General features: G+C 44.1%; 1 protein-coding gene across 3 annotated transcripts in view; it reads right to left on the bottom strand.

Moving 5' to 3' along the window:
• CHD3 (chromodomain helicase DNA binding protein 3) overlaps positions 1-24845 on the bottom strand; it is an 813321-nt gene that overhangs the window by 723157 nt on the left and 65319 nt on the right. For all 3 annotated transcript variants that reach the window (XM_086946072.1, XM_086946074.1, XM_086946073.1), the window contains exon 3: positions 6488-6664. In XM_086946072.1, coding sequence (XP_086802198.1) covers positions 6488-6664 — 177 coding nt within the window. The remainder of the gene's footprint in view (positions 1-6487; positions 6665-24845) is intronic.

Here is a 24845-nt window from a genome sequence, read left to right as displayed (position 1 = left end):
TACATATGTGGGGCACATTTAATAAGGTGTTTCCGGGGTCCCGCGCATGGGCTGGAATATTCTAATGCTTATGACTATTGATGAGGATCCCCTGGAAGAGAACCTAGGCATGATGTAAGGCTGACCGTGATGGAGCCTAGGTTGGATACACCAACCAGGTTTGGCCCAGTCAGAAGGCTTTACCTTGAGACTTAGTCATTTTTCTGGAAGTCAAACTCTTTCAGTGGGGCAAGGTAGCAAACTGTATTCGAGGAAGTCCTCACAAAGTCCATAGGTATTAGGTGAGGAGCTGTTGAAGCCACTGGATTTGGCGGGAAAAGCTTCAAGTGAGAGTAATTACAATTCATGTCCAGAAAGTCCTCTCACTGGTTGGATACTTTTGGCCCATTTGTTCTCCCAAGATTATTCCCTTCAGACTTTGTTTCTGTTTTTCGGCGCTCAGAATCCTTCTGCGGAGCACAGAAGCGCCTGTATCCGACACAGAGTTTAACGTGGCCCAATACCTTCTCTCTGAGGATGTGTTGCTGTGGAACAGTTGAGAGTAGGACAAACCTGATTTCCTAGCCGAATAAGGTTACGCCTACGTCATATAGTCTGGGGTGTTTTATCGCACTCTCAGGAGGTCTGGAAGTACAAACCTATTCTAAGTCCCAGGATTCCAGGAGTGGTAGGATAAGTCCAATTAGATAAACCAAGGTTCCTAGTAGTCCGAAAAAGCTTTTGGGGTCAAGAAGCACTCCAGCAGAGGCCACCAGCAGGATTTGGGTCAGGTCCAGTTGGTACTGGTGAGCTGGGAACATCAGGAAAAGGCCTCTTGCAGCTTTTAGTATCACTGCAACCACACAGGAAGTTGACCAACTGACTATTGGATTCCACTTCTTTATCCTAGGTGCAAGGGAGAGCAGGTCCAGTCCATCAGGGCTACGCTCAAGTCACAGACATCAGGACCTGTCCTCTTCTGTTCTTCTACAGGTCCAGAATGTGTTCTGAAAAGAGTGCTAGAAGGTGTTCTGTAGAGGGTGCCTGGTGCTGGTGGGTTCCTCCCTAACCAATTAGACAAATGTTCCCAGGGGTAACTTTATCCTCTTTTGCAGCAGTTAGGGTTTCTCATACTGCAAACAGAACCAGAGTTCCCTCCACTCCAACTAGCCAGGAGAAGCAAGCCCTTATCCCCTTCTGCAGAGCATGTGTGCCCACCTGGGGGTATGGGCAGGGTAATGAGCAGGGCCTCTACCTCAGTCATTCCAAACCAGTTTTAGTGGCAGTTCCACTTCTACTGGGTTTGGCAACTGTCTCACTGGGAGGACATAAATTGAGGACTTTCCAGCGGTCATCTAACAGTAGCTTGGGACAGGAAAGGCCCCTTTGAATTAAAGTAAGTTTCTTGGTGCACCCCAACTGGTCTTTCTGCCAAGGGAAGAAAATACAACTCCCCACACCTAAGTCATTATCTCTAGGAGCAGTTTTCACACACCATCAAGGTTAAGCTCTCACTGAGCTACTTACTAATGGAGAATTAAGGCAACTTACCCTCCTGGAGATTCAGGCTGGTAAAAGTTAACTTTCTAGACACTACTTTTGCTTAATATTTATTACACATCCGGTTTCATCATTGACTTGGGTTTTGAATAAATAATACAAATAGTAAAAATAGTAGTTTAATCATATTGCTAGCTTGCCCCAATCCAGACATAGCAGAATTAATATTTCATATTGCCTCCCAGTTTTTCTCTACGGGTCGGCCAGCCTTGCTACAGTGAAAATAGTTCTGGAAGGTTAATCACAATAAATACATGTTAACATTACATTTCTACATGTCCTACTTTTAAATACCATGCCCCCTGTCTTGTGGACTGCAAGGTTCACATGTGAGTAACTTGTTAACAATTAAAAGAAAGGTTTTGTCCTGACAAAAATGTTTATTTCGGCATGCCAGGCTGCAGTTTTAAACTACGCCTTCCAGGCTGCAGTAGTAGGCCTGAAGTCATATTGGCCTACTCACACTAGTGGAGGCCACATTAGTTCTGTATTCCATAGGTGACATTTATGTTTCCATGCCATGGGTTTATTTTGGGCACCATATACTAAGGACATATAGGAAAGGTAAATATATCAATTAGGTGTTGTCCAATACCTTGACCTAATCATCCTGACTGAAATGTGGCTACTGAATCTTCGACACCCATAATGGACATTCTGGTTCCTCCCAACTACCACATTATCAGGCTCGACAGAACAGGCCAAATAGGTGGTGGAATCGCATGCATCTACAGGAACAACCTCTCTGTTCAGAAAGTCAATTCCACATCCCTACCATCCCCAACATCCTGGGAATACATCTGCCTCGACATTATTAGTGAGGGCAAACCGATATGCTCTCTTCACAGCATTTACCACCCACCCAGGGACAACCTCACCTTTTCCCAACAAATCATGGATATGATCTCAACCAATTCCGGACGGCAGCTCACCCAAATATACCTTGGTGACTTCAACCTCCACTGGAATGACCGCAACGATGCGGTGGTAAATAGTCTTAAAAATTTCCTCGATGCCCTTAACCTCACCCAAATATGCAACAGCCCGACCCACGAGAAAGGTTCTACCCTCGACCTGATCATCTCCAAAGAGGAATCTATCCAACTCGAATCCATCCAACCCTGTGACTGGTCAGATCATTATATTATCACATTCTTTATCAATGAAAAAGTCAAAGTCAACCCGGCTCAACTCTCCAAGCCCAAAGTCTGGAAAAGAGACTCGAAAAAACTCAACCCAGGCTCTTTGCCCCCTAACAGTTGCAATCTCCTACTCCCACCTACAGGCGCCACGGACGTCCAAACTCTGACTGACCACTATATCAACGCTATGACCTCTATAATTAATGAGGCTGCACCTATGCAACTAAAAAGAGTCTCTACTAAAATCTCCAAACCATGGTACGACGGGAGTCTCAACGAGGATAGACGAGACATGCGAATGGCAGAACGGACCTGGAGATCAGCCCCCTCCGCAATGCACCTAAAAGATCTGAAGAAAAAGAGAAACGCCTACTTCAGGAAAATAAAACGCTCAAAATCGGACTTCTTCAGCCTCCAACTCGACCAAGCAAAAAACCGCCCGAGAAAACTGTTTGAGCTAATCAAGTCACAATCCAAGGAGCAACCACAACCACTCAACACTGGGCGTGAGGCACCCTCCTGTGAAGACTTTGCTGCTTTCTTTATCCAAAAAACCGACAAAATAAAAAGCGATCTCCTCATTGACGCAAGCCTCTACTCCAAACCCCAATGCCAAGCACCCACTGAACCAAAAAACAATGCTACCTGGTCAACCTTCAGGATATACTCGGAAGAAGAAATTGGCAAACTGCTCAGCACCCTGAAACCATCCAATCACCTCACGGACCCCCTCCCTGCCTCCGCAGTAAAAGACTTTACCCCTTTGATTCTCCCTCTCTGGACTAAAATTATCAACAGCTCTCTCCAACAAGGCAGCATACCTGACTCCCTCAAAGTTGGTCAGGTCACACCTCTACTAAAGAAACCTACAGCCGACCCCTCTGATCTCAACAATTACCGTCCCATCACCAATATCCCCACTCTCGCCAAACTGCTGGAAAAATGCGCACAACTACAATTGTCTAAACACATTGAGCAATTCGATCTCCTCAACCCTCACCAGTCAGGCTTCCGAGCAGGACACAGCACAGAAACTGCTATGACTCACATAATTGACGACGCACTTCAAATGCTAGACCAAAACGACACCTGCCTCCTCGTCCTTCTTGATCTCTCCTCAGCATTCGACACCGTTAAACATGAGAATCTACTAGAACTACTAAACACAAGAATGGGCTTATCTGGAACTGTCCTCAAGTGGTTCACTTCCTCTCTTCACAACAGGTCGCAGAAATTCAAGAGCAACAACCTGATGTCCTCGCCAGTACCTGTAACGCTAGGCGTCCCCCAAGGATCCTCTCTTTCCCCAACTTTGTCTAACCTAGTTATGGAACCACTCACCACCTTGCTACAAGCATCCAATGTACACTTTCACATGTACGCCAATGACACCCAACTTTACCTCAAATTACAATCACCCAATGACATCCTGCTCCTGAACTCAACGATCAGATGCACCCAATCCTGGCTTGCCGATAATCACCTCAAACTCAATGCCCTGAAAACAGAGTTCCTTCTGATCTCACCTCCAGCGAAGATATCCACCACTCAACATTGGCTTAAACTCCTAACCGCACTCAATGTCCAACCCACCATCGTGGACTCAGCAAAATCTTTAGGCATAACACTCGATACCAATCTCAACATGCAGCAACATATCAGCAAGGCAACAAAGGGAGCGAACTTCCAGATCAATACTCTGAGGAAACTTAAACCCTACCTCCCAGCCAAAGACTTCCAAACCGCAGTACAAGCACTAGTCATCCCACGAATTGAATACGGCAGCACCGCCCTCTGCGGACTCCCCCTAACTACAACCGCACCACTAAAAGCTTCTCTAAATGCTGCAGCGAGACTCATCACTGGGTCAAAAAAGCACTCCCACATTACCCCAGACTTGAAATCCCTGAATTGGCTGCCTTTTGAAGCCAGAATACATCTGAAAATCGCCTGCATGACACACAAGGCGGTACACCTAAACTCACCCGGCTACCTCGCTCAGAAATTGACAATCTCTGGGGGAATTAGAAACACGAGAGGCACAAACAATCTTCTGCTGAAACCTCGAAGATTCCGGAAGGAAAAAACATACAAGCGCTCCTTCTCAGGAATGGCGCCTAGGATATGGAACTCACTCCCTCCCGAAACCAGGCTTATCTCCCCCACTACACTCTTTAAAAAAGAAGTAAAAGCTATCCTCATGGCTAAATACACTTGAACTACTATCTCGAACCCTATTAACACCCTGCACCGATCTGTACTACATGTTTGACCCCTTTACTTATTTGTACGAGTTGTCTTATTACTCACATGATTGGCTTTCAGTCACTTAGTTGTACTATTTGTACAGTGTGATCTATTGATTTACTTGTTTGACTATGTTCCCTCATGTACCCTTCTATGTAAAGCTTGATTTACTTGTTTGACTATGTTCCCTCATGTACCCTTCTATGTAAAGCTTGATTTACTTGTTTGACTATGTTCCCTCATGCACCCTTCTATGTAAAGCTTGATTTACTTGTTTGACTATGTTCCCTCATGTACCCTTCTATGTAAAGCTTGATTTACTTGTTTGACTATGTTCCCTCATGTACCCTTCTATGTAAAGCTTGATTTACTTGTTTGACTATGTTCCCTCATGTACCCTTCTATGTAAAGCTTGATTTACTTGTTTGACTATGTTCCCTCATGTACCCTTCTATGTAAAGCTTGATTTACTTGTTTGACTATGTTCCCTCATGTACCCTTCTATGTAAAGCGCTCTGATATCTGCGAAGATCTTGTTCGCGCTATATAAAACTTTAAAGATAAATAAATAAATAAATAAATCTACATATTTTAGGGGTCAAAGCACATGCAATGGGGCCTATTTAGCAATGTTCCAGTGCACTGAGTCAACAAACCAGCAAGATCTGTCAACAAAATAAATGGGGATGACCATGCAAAAGCGAGGTACTTTCTTACAGTGCCTGTTACGTGTCACTCTTTCCAACTTTATGTTTCCTTTAAAAGAGAATTACAAAGGACTTCTCTGCTTACTCTTTGGAGCCTAAATGTTTAACTCTAATTAGATATTATTAAAAAAGAGCATTATGTCTTTAGATAGTTTGAAATTAATATTAAGAAGAACCATTTCTCTTTGGAAAATGTTAGGGATATCACAAATAAGAAGCGATGTTATAACAATGATGATTCCAATATTCACAGTGAAGATTTTCATTATCATCAATATTCAGTAAGCTATAGCTAGGTACCCACTGAATGCTTTGGGGGTTTGGGCGTGTACAGTAAATGAATTTGGATTTCATAATTTTTTATTCAAAAGTCCATATGTAACTAATTATTTAATTCCATATGACATGGAGTTTACTGAGACATGCCTATCACTGATTAAATGCTTGCTTACATGAGCCAGAGACTCCAATTTGTCCTAGTAGATATTGAATGCATTTATATAATTCCTGAAAAGGGTGTTGGACTAGAAAAAGCCATTTTGTGAATATCCTGACTTCTAGACACAGCCTCAATAATGTAAGAACTAAAGCAAGGGGAAACAAATCAATGCAGTAACTCTTTCACTCTTTCATCATTGTGACACATGGGAATGATAACTACAGCAAGCTAGATTACAGACTTTCAGCTATAGTGTGTGTGGGGGTGCGTGTGTATGTGTAAATTCAACAAAGGATACCCAGCCTTGCATCACTGTGCAAACAGCTGTGTAAAGATGCATTGTTTACAAAAAAAGAGATATGTGTCACAAAATCTCTTGTTTCCTTATGACTCTGAGAAGAAATAGATTGTACCTTTGGCTTTTGCACTCCGTTGTCAGCCTTTTTCCTCCGTTTTGCTTTCTTTTCTTTCTTCTCTTTGTGTTTCCGCTTTTTCTTCTTCCCACTTCCTCCAAAGTCGCTGTCACAACTATCAGACTTTTCCCTGAAGTCATCTTGGTCAGAGAGTCCCAAAAGTTCATCATCACTCTCCTGTGGGCACAAATCAAAGCAGACAGTTAACAGATGTAGAAATGAAGAAAAGTGCAAAGTGCAGTAGGCCAAGTTAAGAGTCAAGCTGTGATTTCAATAAACAGATAGATATGGAGCCAAAAGACCTCCTGTTGAGTGGGACTAATATAAGAACATCAGTGAAAGTGACATACAGGAAGGTGAGCATAGACAATGTTAGAAGGAGTTCAAATCAGTTAAGTTGACACAGGGCAAAATATCTCAAAATTTAATAAAGGTATAGCAAGATACTGTAACGTAGTGGATTTAAGTTGAGAGAATAGAAAATTAGTAGAAAGTACAAATTATTTATCAATACTAAATTAATTATGTTTATCCCTATACAACAGCCAAAGAAGCACCAACTACACTAACAGGCTTTGCACAGAGAAGCTTGATCCGCATGAAAATCTGTAGACTCACCTTAAAGGGGCTGCAGCAGTTTTTTCCCTGTTGTAGAATGAGAGCTATGTCTTTCATGAAGGGAGTTATTTATCTCTTTGTAGCATATATTATACAGGTGATCATAATCATACAGAGGGTGGAATGGGATGCTAAGTAGGACCAATATGATGAATGGCCACTTATATCTTCTAATCTCTTATTTTTGTGCAATTGATGATTAAGCACTTTAATAAATTAGGTTACTGGTTGACTGGGGTGTGAGCCCTGGTCAAGCACCAACCTCAATACTTGTCAGAGTAAGGCTCAAGCAAACCCCAGAGTCAACATGTTCTCAACCCCTGGTAGCCTGGCACAGCACAGTCAGGATTAACTTAGAAGCAATATGTAAAGTATTTGTGCAACACTTTAAAAGGTAAAACAGTGGAAACACCAAACAAAAAGATCCCCACCAGGTTAGAACAATAGAGCTGAATTCAAGTTAAAAAAACAAGGCCAAAATAACTACAATCAAATAAGTAGACCCAAAGTTATGAATTTTGAAAGAATAAACTGTCAAAAAAAAGCAACTAAAGGCAGAAATTGCCTATCTGGTCACGTTGGACTGCGGTCAAAGTAAAAAGTTCAGGCTGCCTGCGATGGAGCGCAGGTCAGATACAGTTCCCAGATTAGTCCAGCTGAACATTTACCCGCTAAGGTTGTGCGCCAAGATTCCCGTTCACATTGGAGAGGGTTGCGTAGAGCAAGGAGAATGTCACACATCGTTGTCGGCGGCTGTGGCACGAAGGGCAGGCCGGGCAGACTAGTGCTTCACGTTGACGGTCCCATGCGAGCTGTCGGTACTGCGGTGCGAAGTGACTGGATGGCAGCAGGCGCGCTGATTTCCAGAGCATGCGGCATGGTCTTTGTGCATACGGGCCCATAGGCGCTCACAAAGAGTTCAAAAGCTGGATTTGAGCATGCTGATCTACCAAGGGTCAAGGACCTGAGATGCACCACTTGGGGGTCAGTAAATCGCTACAGCTAGGTCGAGAAGCTGGTTGAAGAGCCTTTCATGTCCCTGAATCTCAGATCAGGAGGCCAGCAGACTAGCCCTTGGAGTGACTCTGGGGTCCTGGGTTAAAGATAAAGTTTCAGGTCCAGTTCGTTTTCCCCAGGCAAGAGAGCAGCAGAGCAGTCCAGCGGAGTGACAGTCCTTGTAGCAGCAGAGCAGTCCTTTTACCTGGCAGAGTATGCACAAATCCAGAAGTGTAAAGGTGGTGTCTGAGGTACAGAATTTATACACAGTTGTGCCTTTGAAGTGGGGAGAAGCTTCTAGAAGCATGACTTTGAAGTGCACAGGTAACATGTCTACCCTGCCCTGACTCCAGACTAACTACAGGGGGCATGCATCCCTTAAGGGGTTGAGACAAAATATAGAGTACAAAATAACGACTTGCAAAAATATCTTGTCAAAAATATTGTAGCATGGCAATATCATCAGTAAAAATATTGTTGTCAAGAATATAGATTTTAAGGTAAGTAATATTGACTTTCAAAATAAGATAATAATATAGTTTACAAAAATATAGTTGGTTTTAATTTTGTTTTTTAATTATTGTTATGCATTTGGGTGTATATTTAAAATGTATATGATGTCATTGTTTTTGTATAATTATTTTACAGTGCCAGGCAGGCTTCAGAAAACATCGAAGTAGTATTCAGAGTACACTAAGCACATGTGGTGTTTAGTTGAGTTAGAAATTATGGGAATCTTTAGGATCCTAAGGGACTGCGAAGAACTGTGACGTAAATGTTAGAGAGGAATGCATTGATGGCTGGTTTAGAATGTTGGGTTCGCAGTTACATGCAGACAAATAAAGACGTGCAAAACAAAGCTCCGTGTGTGGTGTAGTCATTGGCAGGTACCTAGGCTGGGGAGGATGGTTACAAGTTAGGGGATGAGTAACCGAAGATCGACAGTGCTCTCCCAGAGAGTTTGCCATGGTCCAAGCAAACTGCTCATGCATGCCACATGTGTTGCATTTGAAGTACGGAATCAGTGATTAACACTTGTGCAACTCATGCCACTGTAAAGAAGCTGAAAACAATAAAAGTACTGCACAGAAATCTATGTATCGGGGATCGAGAACCAGTTGGTCAGTTTGCACATAAATGTACTGTGCTGCTACATATTATACAGACGCACATAATACAGAGCGTTAACGCTAAAGGCAGATACAACAAAGTTTACAAAGAGCGGCTATTAATAATCAAAAGTTGCAAAATAAGGTTACAATTTGAAAGTGGCGAAGACACGTCAAAGAATAAAACCGTTATTTATTCACCAGAACTTGAGTAAAGTGAATCGATTCAACCTCAGAGCCAGGTGCCACAACCCAGGGAAAGCGCTGGTTTGTGCTTACAACACTAGTGGGTCCTCTCAAGCCGACCGACCGAAGGGCCATGAAGGCGGTCGGAAGAGGAACATACCAGTGGGCGACAATCAGAACGGTTGCAGATATCTTTGGAATACTGAAAGGTAGTTATTCCAGTTGAGGCAAAGACCGAGGCCGTCACTTCAAAAGTCATCAAGGATGATCCAGAGGCCTGCACATCTCAAGGCCTTAGAGATGGCTCACACAAACTGATTCAAGATGAACCGCCGAGGGAGCCGGACAGAGCTCCCCTCTCAATATCAACCACTTCCAGAAATGGTTGCAACGCTGCTGCTTTACTGAAACCCTCACCACTGTTCGATACCACCAAAAAGCTAAATATTGGCTATAGATGGCCTGCTTGGATAGAGACATTTTATGATTTCATTGATGCACTGATGATAAAAAGATTATCAAGTATCCCAAACATGTTGCTGGTAATGGTATAAAAGAAGTCATAAAGAAAAGGCTGTAAACTGAAGTAGAATTCACATATTGTCAGATTAACAGAATGTTGAATCTCAAATTTAATCCAATGCCACATGTTGATTACGAATGATACATTTTCAACAAAGAATGTCCGAAAGGTGGTGAAACCATTGATGAATTTGTGTACAGACTCAACACACTCATCAGACTTTGTAAGTTCAATGAGTTTAATAATGAAGAAGCTATGTATCTGAGAGTTATTGATGGATAGTTGTCAGAGTCATTCAGATGACCAGTGCTGACAGAAACTCTTAGTCAGGAGTGAGTGTTAATGGGTGCCAGAACTGAAGAGAGTGCTGATAGACAAGTATCTGACATGGGGACTGGAAATGCCCAGAATGAATCAGTCATGAGCGTAAAATGTAAACCAAAACAAAAGACCAAATGACACAAAGTGATGTCGACACGTAAAAAAAAGTTATGTTTTAGATGTGGATTTTAGTTTCCACACAAAGGTAAGGGTCCCGGTCTTAGACGGGTATGCTAAGGCTGTGGGAAGGAGAACCATTCTGAAACAGCTTGCAAAGCAAAGAAAAAAGAAAGTGAATGCTAGAACGTTCCAATCCCCATCAAACAGTTCTTTGGTATCAAGTGAAAGTGATGAAAATGACCGTTCTGTGTTGATGCTGATTTTAGAAAAGTGTGTGCATGTTGGTTTGGCCGCTTGTGAAGAAAAATATCAGCCAAAGAAAGATCGACATACCAAAGCACCAAAGTCACTCAAATATTATCCGAAGATTACACTGAAAGTAAATGGTTGGTCGATAGTTTTCATTGTCGACAGTGGTGCATCGATAAACATTATGCCTGAGGAGAAATAAAATGAATTATTTCCATTTCCACAACTTACGCCACCAAAAACCAAAGTGTATACATGGGCTGCATCGATGCCCTTTAAGAGTCAAGGTTAATTTGTAGCAACAATGAAACACAAGAAAACGAAGGTACAAGCACCTATCCATGTGCTTCAGGGCACCGCATCCAGTGCTTGTCTACTCAGTTTTAGCGCAGCCACTGATATGGGACGGATTTCCATGAATTACAACATCAGTGCTCACCACGAAATAGTAAGTCAGTTCCCTTCATTATTACATGGTTTGGGAAAACTTAAGACTATAAAAGTAAAGTTGTATATTAATGAGGATGTCCACCATGTTGCTCAAAAACATAGATGAATTGTTTTTCATTTGCAAAAAGCTGTTGGAAAAAAAACTTGAATCATGACTTATGCATGATGTTATTGAGAGTTCAACTAGTCCAACGATATGAATTTCACCCATAGTGGTAGTGCCTAAAAAGGACAGTGAAGGAGCTGTATGCAAATGCATTGACATGCATCAGATAAACAAGACATTTGAAGTAGAATGACCTCCAAGTCCACATATTGCTGACATGATAACGCAAAGAAATGGTGCAAAGGTCTCCTCTTGCCTTGTTCTAAATATAAATTCTTAGACCATATCTTTTCTGATGGGGGGTATGACGCCAGATCCTGCTAAAATACAAGCTGTGTCAAATGCTGATCCCCCACAAGATGTTTCTACGATGCGTTAATTTCTTGGCATGGTCAGCTACCGTTCCAAAAACCTAAAAGAATTTGCCACTGTAAGTACTTCATTAAATTGGTCAAATGAATGTGAGAAAAGTTTTGAAAGAATTAAACAAACCATTGAGAATGCTATGGAATTGGCGTAATTCAATCATATGCTTTATACAGAGGTTGTTGTTGATGCTAGACCCGTCAGGTAAGGCGCTATCATTGCAGAGCACAGCAGACACTCAAATGCATATTGTGGCATATGCAAGTAGAAGTTTGTCTAAAACAGAACATGCTTACTCCCAGTCTGAAAAAGAAAGTTTAGCTGTGGTATGGGCTTGTGAACATTTCCATGGCTTCCTGTATGGAAAGCCTTTCAAACTAGTAACAGATCATCAAGCTTTAATGACAATATTTAGCAACCCAAAGGTCAAAGGGGAATATGCATCAAACTTCATCTTTGTGATTACCAAATAGCGATTTTCAATAAATCGCTATTTGGTAATCGAAAAATGCAAAGCACCATATGAAACAGCAAATAGGGATTCTCTAATTGCGATGGCGGTTGCTTCAGTTCTTTTTGAGGTGATGCATGATGATATTTAGGTCCCAAAGATACCTCTGTCCATTCCACCATGGAGCACAAAGCGCCGGGACACTCCTTTGGAGTAGCCGTGCGCTATAGAAGACCCATAATAACATAACATAACATAACATAACAGGAGAGAGGGTTGTTTATGACTACAATTGAAATTCCCCTACGAGAGAACTGGAGTTACAGGTAAGAAATCATTTCTTCTATCTTAGGGGATTTTCATTGATAGACATGAGCACTGAATAGAGTAGAAAGCCCATCCGTACCACGAGCAGTGGAGAAAACAGAGGATAAACTAAGGTAGCCCTTTACGCAAATAGAGTCCTGAGGGAGGCTTGTTCTACTTGAGCATATGCTCTAACATCAGAGTCTAGGCAGTAGTGCTTTGTAAATGTATGAAAATATCTCCACATGGCTGCTCTGCAAATATCTGGTATTATTATGATATTCCTCAATAAAGCAGTAGTAGTGACTTTACCTCCAGTGATCTAGTGGAGCGTGCCTTAGGTTTAGTTGCTAGTGTCTTATTATCTTTTTGATAGCATAATAGGATGAAGGAAACCATCCAATGGGAAATGGATTGGTGGGAAGTGGCTAATCCCGTATGGACTAGACCATAGTTGATAAACAATTGGTTCGATTTGCAGGTGTCAAGTATCTGATCAAGATAAAATGTCAAGACTCTTCTCACATCTAGAAAATGGAGAGATTTTTCAGCTGGGATTCTGAAAGAATGTTGTAAAGATATGGTCTGATTAACATGGAAATATAATATAACCTTAGGGAGGAATTTGAGGTATGTTCTCTCAACCACCATTTTGCTAGAGTGAAAAACAGTGTATGGTTCATGAGAGCATAATGCTTGGATCTCGCTAACCCTGTAGGCTGATGTGATCATCACAAGAAAAGCAGTTTTCCCTGACAGATGTTGTAGAGATGACTTGTGTATGGGCTCAAAAGGGCCCTACATAAGCCACGAAAGGACTACATTGAGTTCCCAGGGAGGCGAAGGATGCCTAATGGGAGGGAAAACCTTCTTTAACCCTTCTAGAAAATCCTATATTACGGGGATTTTAAAAAAAAAGGAGGTTTGGGAAGGACATTTACTGTGGCAGTAAGAGCTGTCAGGTGAACCTTTATAGGAGAGAATTGCAAGCCAGTGTTTGCCATATGGAGTAAGTATGGAAGAATGATATCTTCCTGGCAAGTTGTAGGACCTGCATTCTTAGAGGAACACCATATGCAACATCGCTTCCATTTGAAGGCATGCCTGGAAAGTGAAGAAGGCCGCTTAGCCTCATTGAGGACATTCATGCAGTCTTGCAGCAGATTCAGGTGCCCACACTGCACTAGCTCAGCAGCCATGCCACCAAATTTAAAGAGGACTGATTGGGGTGCACCATCTGGCCTCCAAACTTCGTGAGCAGGTCTGCATGGTAGCTTAAGATGTGAACGCTTGGACCGGGGAAGAAGGTTTGTGAACCACTATTGACGTTGCCCCGCCGGAGCTATTAAGATCATCTTGGGTGTAAAGAAATCTGCCGGACCATTTGTTCTATAGGGCACGGCTCAGTGTCCCTGGCTGGAAGAACCTCAAGGTGAAGGTTCTGCATTTTTTCTTGTCTGCAGTAGGGAACAAGTGGATTGCTAGATTGCCCCACAGTTGAAGAACGTTTTGTACGATGTCGTTGTGTAAGACCCACTCACGGTATTCTTGTAGAAGTCTCCTGAGAGAATCTACCTGGGCATTTTGGACACCTGGAAGGTGAGTTGCAGTGATTGTTAGGTACCTGGCTATGAGGTATTTCAAGATTGTTTTGGCCTGGTGTGACAAGGGCCTGGATCTCATCTCTCCCTGCTTTTTGAGGTAGTACATAGTGGTTGTATTGTACGTCTAAACAAGCAGGGAGGGAGATCTGAACAACAGGTGAAACGCCTTCTAGACTAGATGGACTGCGTGGTGGAGGTGGAAGATGTATCTGTGGTATGATGTCTGGGCTGAGACCGTCGTTGATATTGACGATGATGGAAGCGCCTGGAAGATGGAGATGAGCGTCTTGGGTTATGACTGTGGCACCTGGAATATTGTGATCTGGACCTTAGTGTGGGTGTGACTGGTGCTGGTGGAGGAGTTGGAGGAGTTGGTGGCACAGGTGGAAGAGGACGTGAAGGAGGATGAGGAGATAGAGATGGTGCTGGTGGGGGAGAATGTGGTTCGACCCTTGAAGAAGGGGAGTGTGCCATAGAGTACGCACCAAATCTGGAGGGTACTAAATATGTCTCCTCTTCTGTCTTGCCTCTTGTACCCTTTACAACGTCAAAAGAGTTCTAAATGTCGACCATTCTCGACATCTCAATGTTGACCTGCTTGCTGATGGTGATCGTCGATGGCATGTCGACGGTGGTATGGACCTCGACAGCGATCTTTGACGGTGCCTCAAAGTCTATCTGGATCTCGGCGACCGTCGTGGATGCCTTTTAGTCAATGGGTTCCTCTGTATTGAACGAAGCCTGTGCGTCAACAGTGTTGGCATCATAATCGATTCACCTTGTCTTGGCGCTGATCTGTGGCGCTTCCTTGATGTCAAACCATGTATTTGCAGTGAACAGGAGCCTCTTCTCGACGTCGATGGGGACCAATGGCATTTTTCAACCGTCTTCTTCCTGGCACACCGTCCAGAGACAGATGATACAGCCCTGATAGAGGATTGATCCTCTCCTCACCCTGAAGTCCCACCTGCATCTGTTGTCTTCTTTGCTCCTCGGTACCATGGAGGTGAATTTTCTCCCTGTCCTTCAGGGTGCATTTTGAGAAGTTCCTTCAGTGATGACAAGACTCAGGAGCATGACTCTCTGGGAGTCGATAATAAAAACCTCATGAGGGACTGTTTTATCCTTTTTTCTCCCACAAGCTGGGTATTTGTCAAACAGAGAAAGCATTTTTCTGTCAAAATACCTCTATTTTCTGTCAGGAAAAAACAGAAAAAGCCAGGGGGAGACCAAAAATGTAAAGTGAAATAGTTGTCAACAAAATTCAGTGGAAGATTTTGAGGAAAAGGCTAAAACTGGCCCAGCTCAATGCTCCAGGATCGTGTCAACAGGAGCCGGAAAAAAAGAACTGAAGCAACTGCCACATGATGGGATACGGGTGGTCTCTGGGTTTTTCAATGCACAGCCTCTATTTTTAACTCATATAATGACAGCCTATGGGGCTACACTGTCCTGCTCTCCTTCATCTCTAATACTCTTTTGAAAAAGGGTTTATGAAAGAGATTTATGCTGTTATATTAAAACATCATGAAATTATACAAATGTACAATTCTCCTGGACCCTTTTTTAAGTACAAGATGAAGATTTGGGCATTGTAGCACATTCCTACAGGCTGCAAAATCTTTTTCTTTTTTTAGTGACTCAGCAGGCCTTCCTGACGAAAGGTGCACATTTAAACTTAAGAAGACATATTGTAAAAAACGGCTCCGGGGTCCACGCACGTGGACAGGATTATACAGTGCTTATGACTATAAAAGTAATCCCCTACGAGAGAATCTTATATTCAGCAGTGCACTCCACAGAGGATGTAGGAGTTAAGGGAGGAACTCTTTTTTTTTTTTTTTTATAAATTTGATTGTTATTTCAGCACTTATACAACACAGTAGACTGTTATATCCAACACAGTGGCCTCTGATAGGCTCTCAGTTCCCATTACATTTATAATGGTGAATACCATGGTAATATTTCAGTCAGTAACTCCTTCCCACCCACATCCTCCCTTGGGTGAGTTGTGTTCCATTATAAAACAGTAATCAGTGGGATAGATTAGTGGGGTCAGGGCCACTTTGTGTCTACAATGGGCATCAAGTTGGCTCTCCATCATTTGTGTTTTTTTTATGGGGGTAGGAGGACTGTACTATTGTAAACTAAATTAAATTAAGGGGGGTTCATTCAGTCTGTTCCCGTCCCGGAGGGGATGAGCAGGCAGGCGATTCTCCCAGGGACTGGGCTCTTGACTGGGAATCTGGGTTTTCCAAGCTATCAACTAGTGCCTTGCATGCTCGGGCCATGTTAATCGTACCTATACCCTTCCTAGCATTTCTCAAAAGGACCTCTCCCTGATATCCTGCCCATTTCTCCAGTTCCCATCAGCAGGTGGTCACTCTAGAGCTTTTGGACGATTTCCAATGTTTGGTAATTTTTCTCTTTGCTAATATAAATGCCAAATCGTAGAACCTGCTTGCAACTTTCATTTTAGAAGTATGGGGAAACCAACCTAGTAGACAATATATTGAAGAACAGGGGATTGCTTTCTTTAGAATCGATTAATTGATAGTCGTTACGTCCTCCCATTAAGTCTGCAAGTTTTGAAAGTGACACAGCATATGCATGAGTTCCACCCTATATCCCCGCATCTTGGAGAAGCAGAGTCAGTTATGTTGAAATATATATTGATGTGATAAGATGTAAGGTAGGCCCAATGTAGTACATAAAAATGTATCTGTTTAAATTTTGCATTCCTAGATACTTTTGGTAAACTTTCTAATATTGTTACCCGGTCTTTCTCAGGGATAGCAATCTCTAGATCTCCCCCCCCCCCCCATTTGGTGCAAAGATTATCTAATAGCAGGAGTGCATCTCCTCATATAGCTCTATATAGGGCTATCACTGTTCTATATGTTGCATAAACTGATACGATATATTGGCAAGTCCTATAGGGTGGGGTTCCGTCAGTCCCGTCTTCCAGTACTTATGGAAAGCAGTCGTTACTACTCTGTGAGGCAAGACGTGGCCCTGCGGGATGTCAAATTCTGCCCTGAAGTCCTCAAAAGGGAGGAGGAGTTAAGTGAGGAATCTATCAGTAGTAGTATTTACCATAAATATCGTACTTAAGGCAAGTAACTTTTCCTTCTGATGGATGCTTCTTCCTGCAGAGCCTTCACCTTATGGATGAGTCTCAAAACACTATGGGCCTGATTCACAGACCTAAAAGACAAAATCCTAAACTTACTACCATTTTGGTATCCACAGAAGGCACTTACTCATTTTGGTATTTTGGTATTCACAGAAAGCAATCATTTTGGTATTCACAGAAGGCACTTACTCATCAATGAGTAAGTGCCTTCTGTGAATACCAAAATGAGTAAGTGCCTTCTGTGAATACCAAAATGAGTAAGTGCCTTTTGTGAATACCAACATGAGTAAGTGCCTTCTGTTAATACCAAAATGGTAGTAAGTTTAGGAGTTTGCCTTAAGTTAGTTCTGTGAATGGGGCCCAATCTACTGAGGGGTAGTACTGAGTAGTGCCGATTATCCGAGGCATCATGTAATAGAGCTGTGGCAAAATATCTGTGATACTAGACAATTATGTTTAGCAAAAAAAAGTATGTAAAGAAAGCAGAGTTAACAGCCATGATCTTGGCAAAGTGGGTACACATACCAACAATAGGGTCTTTTTGGCCAAGGCATAGCAGATCTTAAGGCACAGAGAACCCCAACACGAAAGGGCGCACTTAGTCACTGCTTTGCCCTTCTTTGCTTTGGTAAAGGCTACAGACAGCAGCTCACCCATCTTCTCTGCCTTGTTGCGTGCTGTCAGTCAGTCAGTCAGAAACAATTTTATTCAGCTAAGCACCATAAAAGATAAACATAAATACAACATAATATGAAACATAAGCTAGAAAGAAAAAAAACATAAATCTTTTAGAAATAGGTTGACATCTAAAAATAGATTAAAATAGAGCATAACCCAGTGTCTGTACATAAAATAAAAACTACATATCATGTTCCCACTATGTTTCTCAGCCTTATAGCAAATCAAATACATTTGTAAACAGTGCAAAACAAAAACTCAGAATGGAGTTATTGAAGTTAAAACAATGACACTCTGCAGTGTCTAATACGTAGAGCCCTCAATATCGGAGCCAGATACAACTTCCTGGACTCATCAAAAAACGTACTAGTTCAATCGCTGAGGTCGCCACTGCCAGATCATAGGTTAGTCTAGAGTTTACCCCTACTACACCTCTTGCAATGAGTTTCTAAACACTTGTAAAGCGAGCAATCCATGCCTCAGGAGAAAGTGAAACATCAGTTAGGGCCTTAGGAGTCTGTCTACAGTATGGGGCATTCACTGCTTTCCAAAGTAAACGTACAGCATTCCTGTTGCCAGCTGCCCTTGGTGATCTCCATGTCTCCTGTCTTATGCAAACCTTCTTCTCAAACATTATCTGTTTATATAAAAGTCTGGACAGCTTAATTTCTCCCGAATCACAGGGGGTTGTCTTGAGGCCATTAATAAGACACCAGTGCAGCAAAGAGGAGGTCCATCAAACCATTTTTCCTGGTTGGGAATACGATGTTTGTGGAGACCTGTCAATAGCCCTGCCAAAGTCTGGCAGGGTGGGCTAAAATGACTCAATAATACAGCAGTATCACCACAATCTTCCAAACAGATCAAGAAATCACTCATATTTGATTTCACTAAAGTAGACAAATGCTGGACGGGATCTCCCAACGCCTCATTTAACTAGTATACCTTTTATGTTTGTGCGCGTCCAGAAGAGGTAGCATATGAATGCTCTTCGTAGGCCCAGTACAACGGGCTAGTAAGAGAACCAGTGGGTAGTGGTCATCATTACAATTAGGAACAATGAAAACAGAGAATCTATGTATTTACACAAAATAATATAATCATGCTACCCAAGCCCCACCCTGTAAAACTGACCCGTGCAGAAAGGGTCAGGTAACAAATACAAGTGACAAAATATGTTTTTCGTCAACATCACTTGATTTCAGACTTCTCAACAGAGACCATGTTCAGAATGAGAGTGGTTCGCGTCATCATAGCTCAAACTGCCCAACACTCACTGCATAATTAGAAATGGGAAGCATTGAAATCACCCGCCCAGGTAAACAAGAAAACGTTGTTAGCAGCTGCTATAAAAGTTTCTATTATCATTTAAAGAGTGTTAACAATTTCTAAATAATGTTGACTAAAATTATTATTAAAAGAATTGATCAAAGGAGTTTTCTGAACACCAACAATATAATAATTTGTTTATTGTTTGCTTAATTAAAACCATTACAATCAACAATAACATAAACAATGTTAAAATTCCAAGTTAGATGCTTTTCAAAGAATGTATACATTTGACGGTATACCACTACAATCAACAACCATGTGAACAATCATAAAATGCAAGTCAAATGTCTCACAAGCTTTTGCATTTGTCGAAACTGCTAGTGCAGACAACTTATCCAGTACCTAATAAAAGCTCAGTGCAGAGTGTAGTATGTAAAGTAGCGGCAGACTTTTATCAACAGGAGATAGGCGAGAGAGTCGAATGTTCCCAATTGGGGCAATGGCCCAGTTACATTTTGCCTTTAATAATAATGCTGACCCTGTCAACTGCTCCAATGACTAATATAGGCAAAATGCAAAATATAGAATAACAGCAAAGATTTCACAAACAAGCTCAACTGTAGACAAAAACAGATAAGCGGCACTAAATCCAGGAGCATACAAAGCACCTCCTTAAACTTGGGACCACTGGATGAAAATGTTTGCCTTAGTGAGCCGTGGCTCTTGCAGACAATCCTGTAAATTTCTTACGGTAATGGCTGGGGCCGCAGAGTGCAATATGTAGGTTAGCGGGCAGACTTTTAGAACAAGAGCTGGGCGTGAGAGCCTAATGTTCACACCTGAGGCAAGTCCTAGTTTACATCTTGCGCCAATGTCTAATCAAAGCAAAGAGCAACCTGCAATATATAAAAGAGCAGCAAAGATTTCAGAAACAATCTCATCTGTAAACAATAACGGGTAAGTCGCACTGAAACCAGAAGCATATAGAGCACTCCCTTAAGCTTGAGACAATTGGATGAAAATGTTTGCCTTAGTTAGCTGTGGCTTTAGCGGGCAATCCTGTTAAACCGATTAACTAATGGCTGGGGCTGCACCACACCCTAATACTCTCAGGCTTAATTTCTTAGCCGCTAACGCCACAAACTTGACCACCGAGAGGATCAAGGTGGTATTGTCAGGGTTGAGGGCATCGATAATTGTCTTCTGGCAGGTACGCATGCCCAATGTGTTCCACTCCGCTCCTCTAACAAGGTTGGGCAGCTACAAATTATGCTTTGAGTAGATTAATTGGACATACCTACTCCATTGCAAATTGTTGATTGCGAAGGCCGATGCCACCTGGCTGGGTGTTTCAAGAAAGGCCGCTCCCCAAGCCTAAGGGGTGTAAACTTTAATTTTCTATATTTTGAATACGGCCATGCCAGGTAAGGTTGGTGTTGCATCGGCTGATAGGAGTTGAGGACAGCACACACTTGCCTGCACTTTGCTAGGGCATCCATGTCAGCGTGACAAGAGAGGAAGCAAACTCACTTTTTAATACTGTGCTTAAAGGCAATTTGACTTGCGTGTAAAGTCCAAAGTTCTCCAGCGTTCAAGAGTCTGCAACAATGCTTGTACTGGGAGCGGAAGTATCTGGCGTCACATGATTCAATTTAATCCCACAGTAGGGCCTCCAAACGTCCTCCCCTAGCAGCCATGGTGTGTGGCAAAGACTTAAAACCGCTCCTGCCCTTGCCATTCATTGGTCAAGTAGGCCACATTTTAGTCGGATCTGGGCGGCTGTTGAAGATCTTGGCAACTGAAGAACAGCCTTGTAAATCTTAGTGACCAACTTATTTAAAAGCTTGCCATCCCTCCCAAGCAGGATTTCACTGCCATAAGCAAAGGACGGAATATGTTTTGCCCTCATTACCTTCGGAAGAGGGTCAAGGCTTGAAGCTTCCTGGGGCCGAGTATTCTGCTGCTAATGCCCCCACATGGATGTATCCTGTCGGGGGCTCCCTCTCGCTAGTTGTAGCAGTCTCTCTCAACCAGGCAGAACCCACTCCTTTCAGGGCCGCCTGCATCACTGTTCGGGCCACAGCTCCCGTGCTCAGATCGGTCTAGGTCCAGGTGTGCTGCTCCAGGGATCCACCCCTACTCAGGCCTCCACCACACTTGTGTCCCTTCAGTTGCCGCGCGTAACGTTTTTCGGGCCTCCTTCTCGAGTGCGCTGCCACAGGAGGGCCCAAACACCACTATCGGCACCTCAACCGTGTGAGCGCCTCGTCAAGCCACATGGAAACCTCTTCAGACTCAGTCGACTGCTGCCACCCCAGCGATATCGCTGGGCCTCCGGCCCTGTCCGCTACTCTGGGCAAGTGCCCCGGGTCTACCGGCCCGCCGCCTGGGCAAAACCTCCCTTTGCCGGGGATCGCAGAACTCTCAGCAGCTCCTAGGGGGGGCACGCTCTTAACTGCTCGCCTGCTTCTTGCTCCCCGGGACCTTCTCTTGCCCGCCCGATCTCACCGATCCACTCCGGCGATCAGGCCTGCTTCAAAGCTGAGATCAGCGGACCCGTGGTTCGGCCCAAAGAAGTCTGCGCTCGGAGCCCCTCTACATGCTCCCGCTAGTGACCTTCCCCAGCGTTGAGTCTTCTCCTCAGGCGCTTTGTCCGATCTAAGTCTGTCTCTGCCCCCTCCGGCCAGTGACCCGGTGAACGGAGCGGGACTTTTCGCGCGTCTCTGGCCCGGCCTTAGATCTCAATCCCCCTGTGGTGAGCTCCGAGGCACATAGCACTGCATTCCCACATCGATGGGTCCTGGCGGGGTACCCTCTTGCTGCAGGTCTCTAGCTGTGCCGGTTTCGCTTAACTGGACAGTACTCACTGCTAACGGGTCGTGTCTGTAGCTCAGCCCTGCGGGCGTCCCTCCAGGGGTGCGTGCAGAGCAGACCGCAGCGTCTGCACTACGAACGGGCCTCACACCCACAGCTAGGCCCTGGCGTCTCCGCTCCAGGAGTCCGCAGCCGCCCTGCTCTCCACCTCTCTCAGGTCCAATCAGAGTCTGCATTCAACGTTTTCAGCCCTTCTTCGTGATCGCGCTGCCACGGGAGGGCCCAGGCACCACTATCGGGCCCTCAACCGTGTGCGCGTTGTTAAGCCGAGTGCAGACCCTCTAAGATAGAGGCCTGTCACTCCCCTTCTTTGGCCAACTGCTGCTATTCTGGCAATCTCGTGGGGCCTCCAGAGCCCACCACCGCTCTGGGTAAGTGCCCCAGACCCACCAAATCACTGCTGGGTCGGTACATTCCCTCACCAGGGATCACACGGCTTCTTCTCGCAGCTCCGGGGGATGGGTGCGCTCTCAGCCGCTCGCCAGACCTCGCCAGTATATCACTCGTCGGGACTCCCCATGTCAGCCAGAACTCGCCAGTCCACTCCAACGACCAGGGCTATTCCAGTGCTGGGGTCAACAGACCCTTAAACGGCCAAATGCCGGTGCTATTAGTAGGTCGTCGGCGGGAGCGCAGAGCAACACATCCGCCCACTCCGCCATCTTGGCCACGCCCTGTGCTGCATCTTTTAATAAGGGTTTGCTGTAGTCATTTGTTTGAAAAAGTATTACAAATATGCACCTGTCACAAAAACAGATTGCTTTAACGAATTAGCATCACAGTGTTTGGACTGAGAATGATTTGTTGTGGACAACTGTGTTCTTGGTGAGCTGCAAGGCTTGACTGTCAACATTGAAGCAATAGGTGGCTAAAGAGAAATCATTTTCAATGAGAGTCCTGAATACAAGGTATCCAAAAGTTTTTATTTTTTCATTTTGACTCCGGTTTCTGACTCTAACTAGGTCTGTTGCTGTACAGCAGAAGCAGAGGGTTCTAAGGTGAATGTAGACTGTTCCCGCAGAAGATCATTTGAGCAGACTAATTTCACATCCAATCTAGAAAAACTCCCCATGGACTCTTTGCAAGACAAGACCATTTTCTAGACAAACTGAAATCATTTCTTCATGTAGCTCATGGTTTAGCTGTGAAACTCTAGTAGACTTCATATTTCTGGGGCATCAATTTGGGAATGCTGGCAGATGTTTTTTTACCTCGCAAGCCTCCGCATGTCCTGAACGTGTACACTTTCTTGGAAAGTGTGTCAACAATTCAAAAAAATGTACCAGCCCCAGGGCTCAGCCCCCCTGAAACAGGCAGGCAAATTACATCCTCTGAAATTAGGAGTGAGAGATAATTAGATTCCCACGAAGAATCTGGCCAAACTATCTGGAAAACTCTGAAGAGAGGTCCAGGGCTCTGTATATTACATCCTTGCATGTGCAGTAGACAAGCTGAGCTATGGAAGCCCTTTAGGAGTGGTGCTAACAGCCTCATCACATCACTGGTCATAGTCAAGGCAACATAATAAAGAGAAACTGAACTCTTGATTCTATGGCAGGACCAGAGGCTTCTGATTATGCTTTCTCATTTCTTTACTGCACAAACAGCAGCCAATGAAAATGAAACTACAAATGTAAAAAACAACATTTCCCATGAGGCTTTGAACCACGCCTCTCTTACAACAACCAATCACAATGGTAATAAGCATATAAAACATAGAGACACTAATCAGGCCTCCTCTTTCTTTGCTGCTCCGCAGCCCAGATAAGTGCTCTATATTTTATATGTTTATTCTCAATGACTTGTGGCCTATGCCTTTTCATATTGCCTTAGCGTGTTGCTGTGACTTTACTGTTACTATTCACTGCTTTGCGTATACGCTTATGCTCGCTTGATTGATCGCTTTTGCGCTCACTGTTTGCTTTGGTTTTTCACTTTCTTGCTCGAGCTGTCCTTAGATTGGGACCGGAGCTCCGCTCCGCGTCCCTGCCCCCCTAGTGGCACGTGTTGCGCCCGTGTGCCCCCCACTCTCTTCCCATTCATCGCTGCATTCAGCGGCCGCTTCCCAGCGAGCCGCGCTAGTGAAGGGTTTCGCCCCCCCCCTCGGGGAGAGGGACGCACGCCGGAGCCGTTGAGGCCCTGCGTGCGTCTCGGGAAGCTCGCGCACTCCGGCTTGTGCGCGCGCAGTTCTCGAAGGTGCCTGATTGACGCTCTGCCCCCGGCTGAAGTGGGGATCAACGCAGCATTGGCCAGGAGCCGAGGGCGATTTCTGGAATCAATTAGCAGCGCTTTCACTGATTTGAGCAACGGAGCCTGTGATTCAGGAGGCATTACTATAATTTTTCCTCCACTAGTCCTAGAGTGGGACTGTATTTTATATTTTATATTCTTTTTGGTATTTCCGGCTCCTGCGCCTGGCACTCCCCATATTCGACGCCCCTGTCTGGGCTGGTTCTAGCTTCCCTCTGGGGATTGGAGTTTGGAATTGCTAATTCCTGGTAATGATGGCAGATACTGAGTACTGCGAGGAGGAGGATGCTGCGTATAGATACCAGGGTCAGCAGGATTTCTATGAAGGAGAATCCATGGATGATATCATTGATAAAAAGTTAGATGCCAAATTGGACAAAGCCCTTTCATCGGCCCTCCTCCCTTTGGCCAAGAAGTTGGAATTACTGGTCCCTGGTAAGCCTCTGCCCCTTCCAGACAAGAACACTCTTCAACCACCCCCTAAGAAGGTGGCGCTTGACTCGACCTGGCCCCATGCCCAATCGTATGAAAAGATTTATAAATCCAAAGAATCCCGATCACAGGACAAGTCTGTGACCTCCCCTTCCACCCCCCGCCCCCCACATGACACCACCATGGATACGGGCACCGATACGGATTCATCGGATGCCGCCCCCCGCAAACGCACTAAAAAGCGTAAGCATACCTCTCCAGTCACTCCTTCTCCCTTTTCCTTTGACCCGACGACATTGTCCACCCCAGGT

This window comes from Lissotriton vulgaris, chromosome 12, assembly GCF_964263255.1.
Source record: "Lissotriton vulgaris chromosome 12, aLisVul1.2, whole genome shotgun sequence".
In the NCBI taxonomy this organism is placed as follows: domain Eukaryota; kingdom Metazoa; phylum Chordata; class Amphibia; order Caudata; family Salamandridae; genus Lissotriton; species Lissotriton vulgaris.
This window is presented reverse-complemented; position numbering and strand designations above follow the sequence as displayed.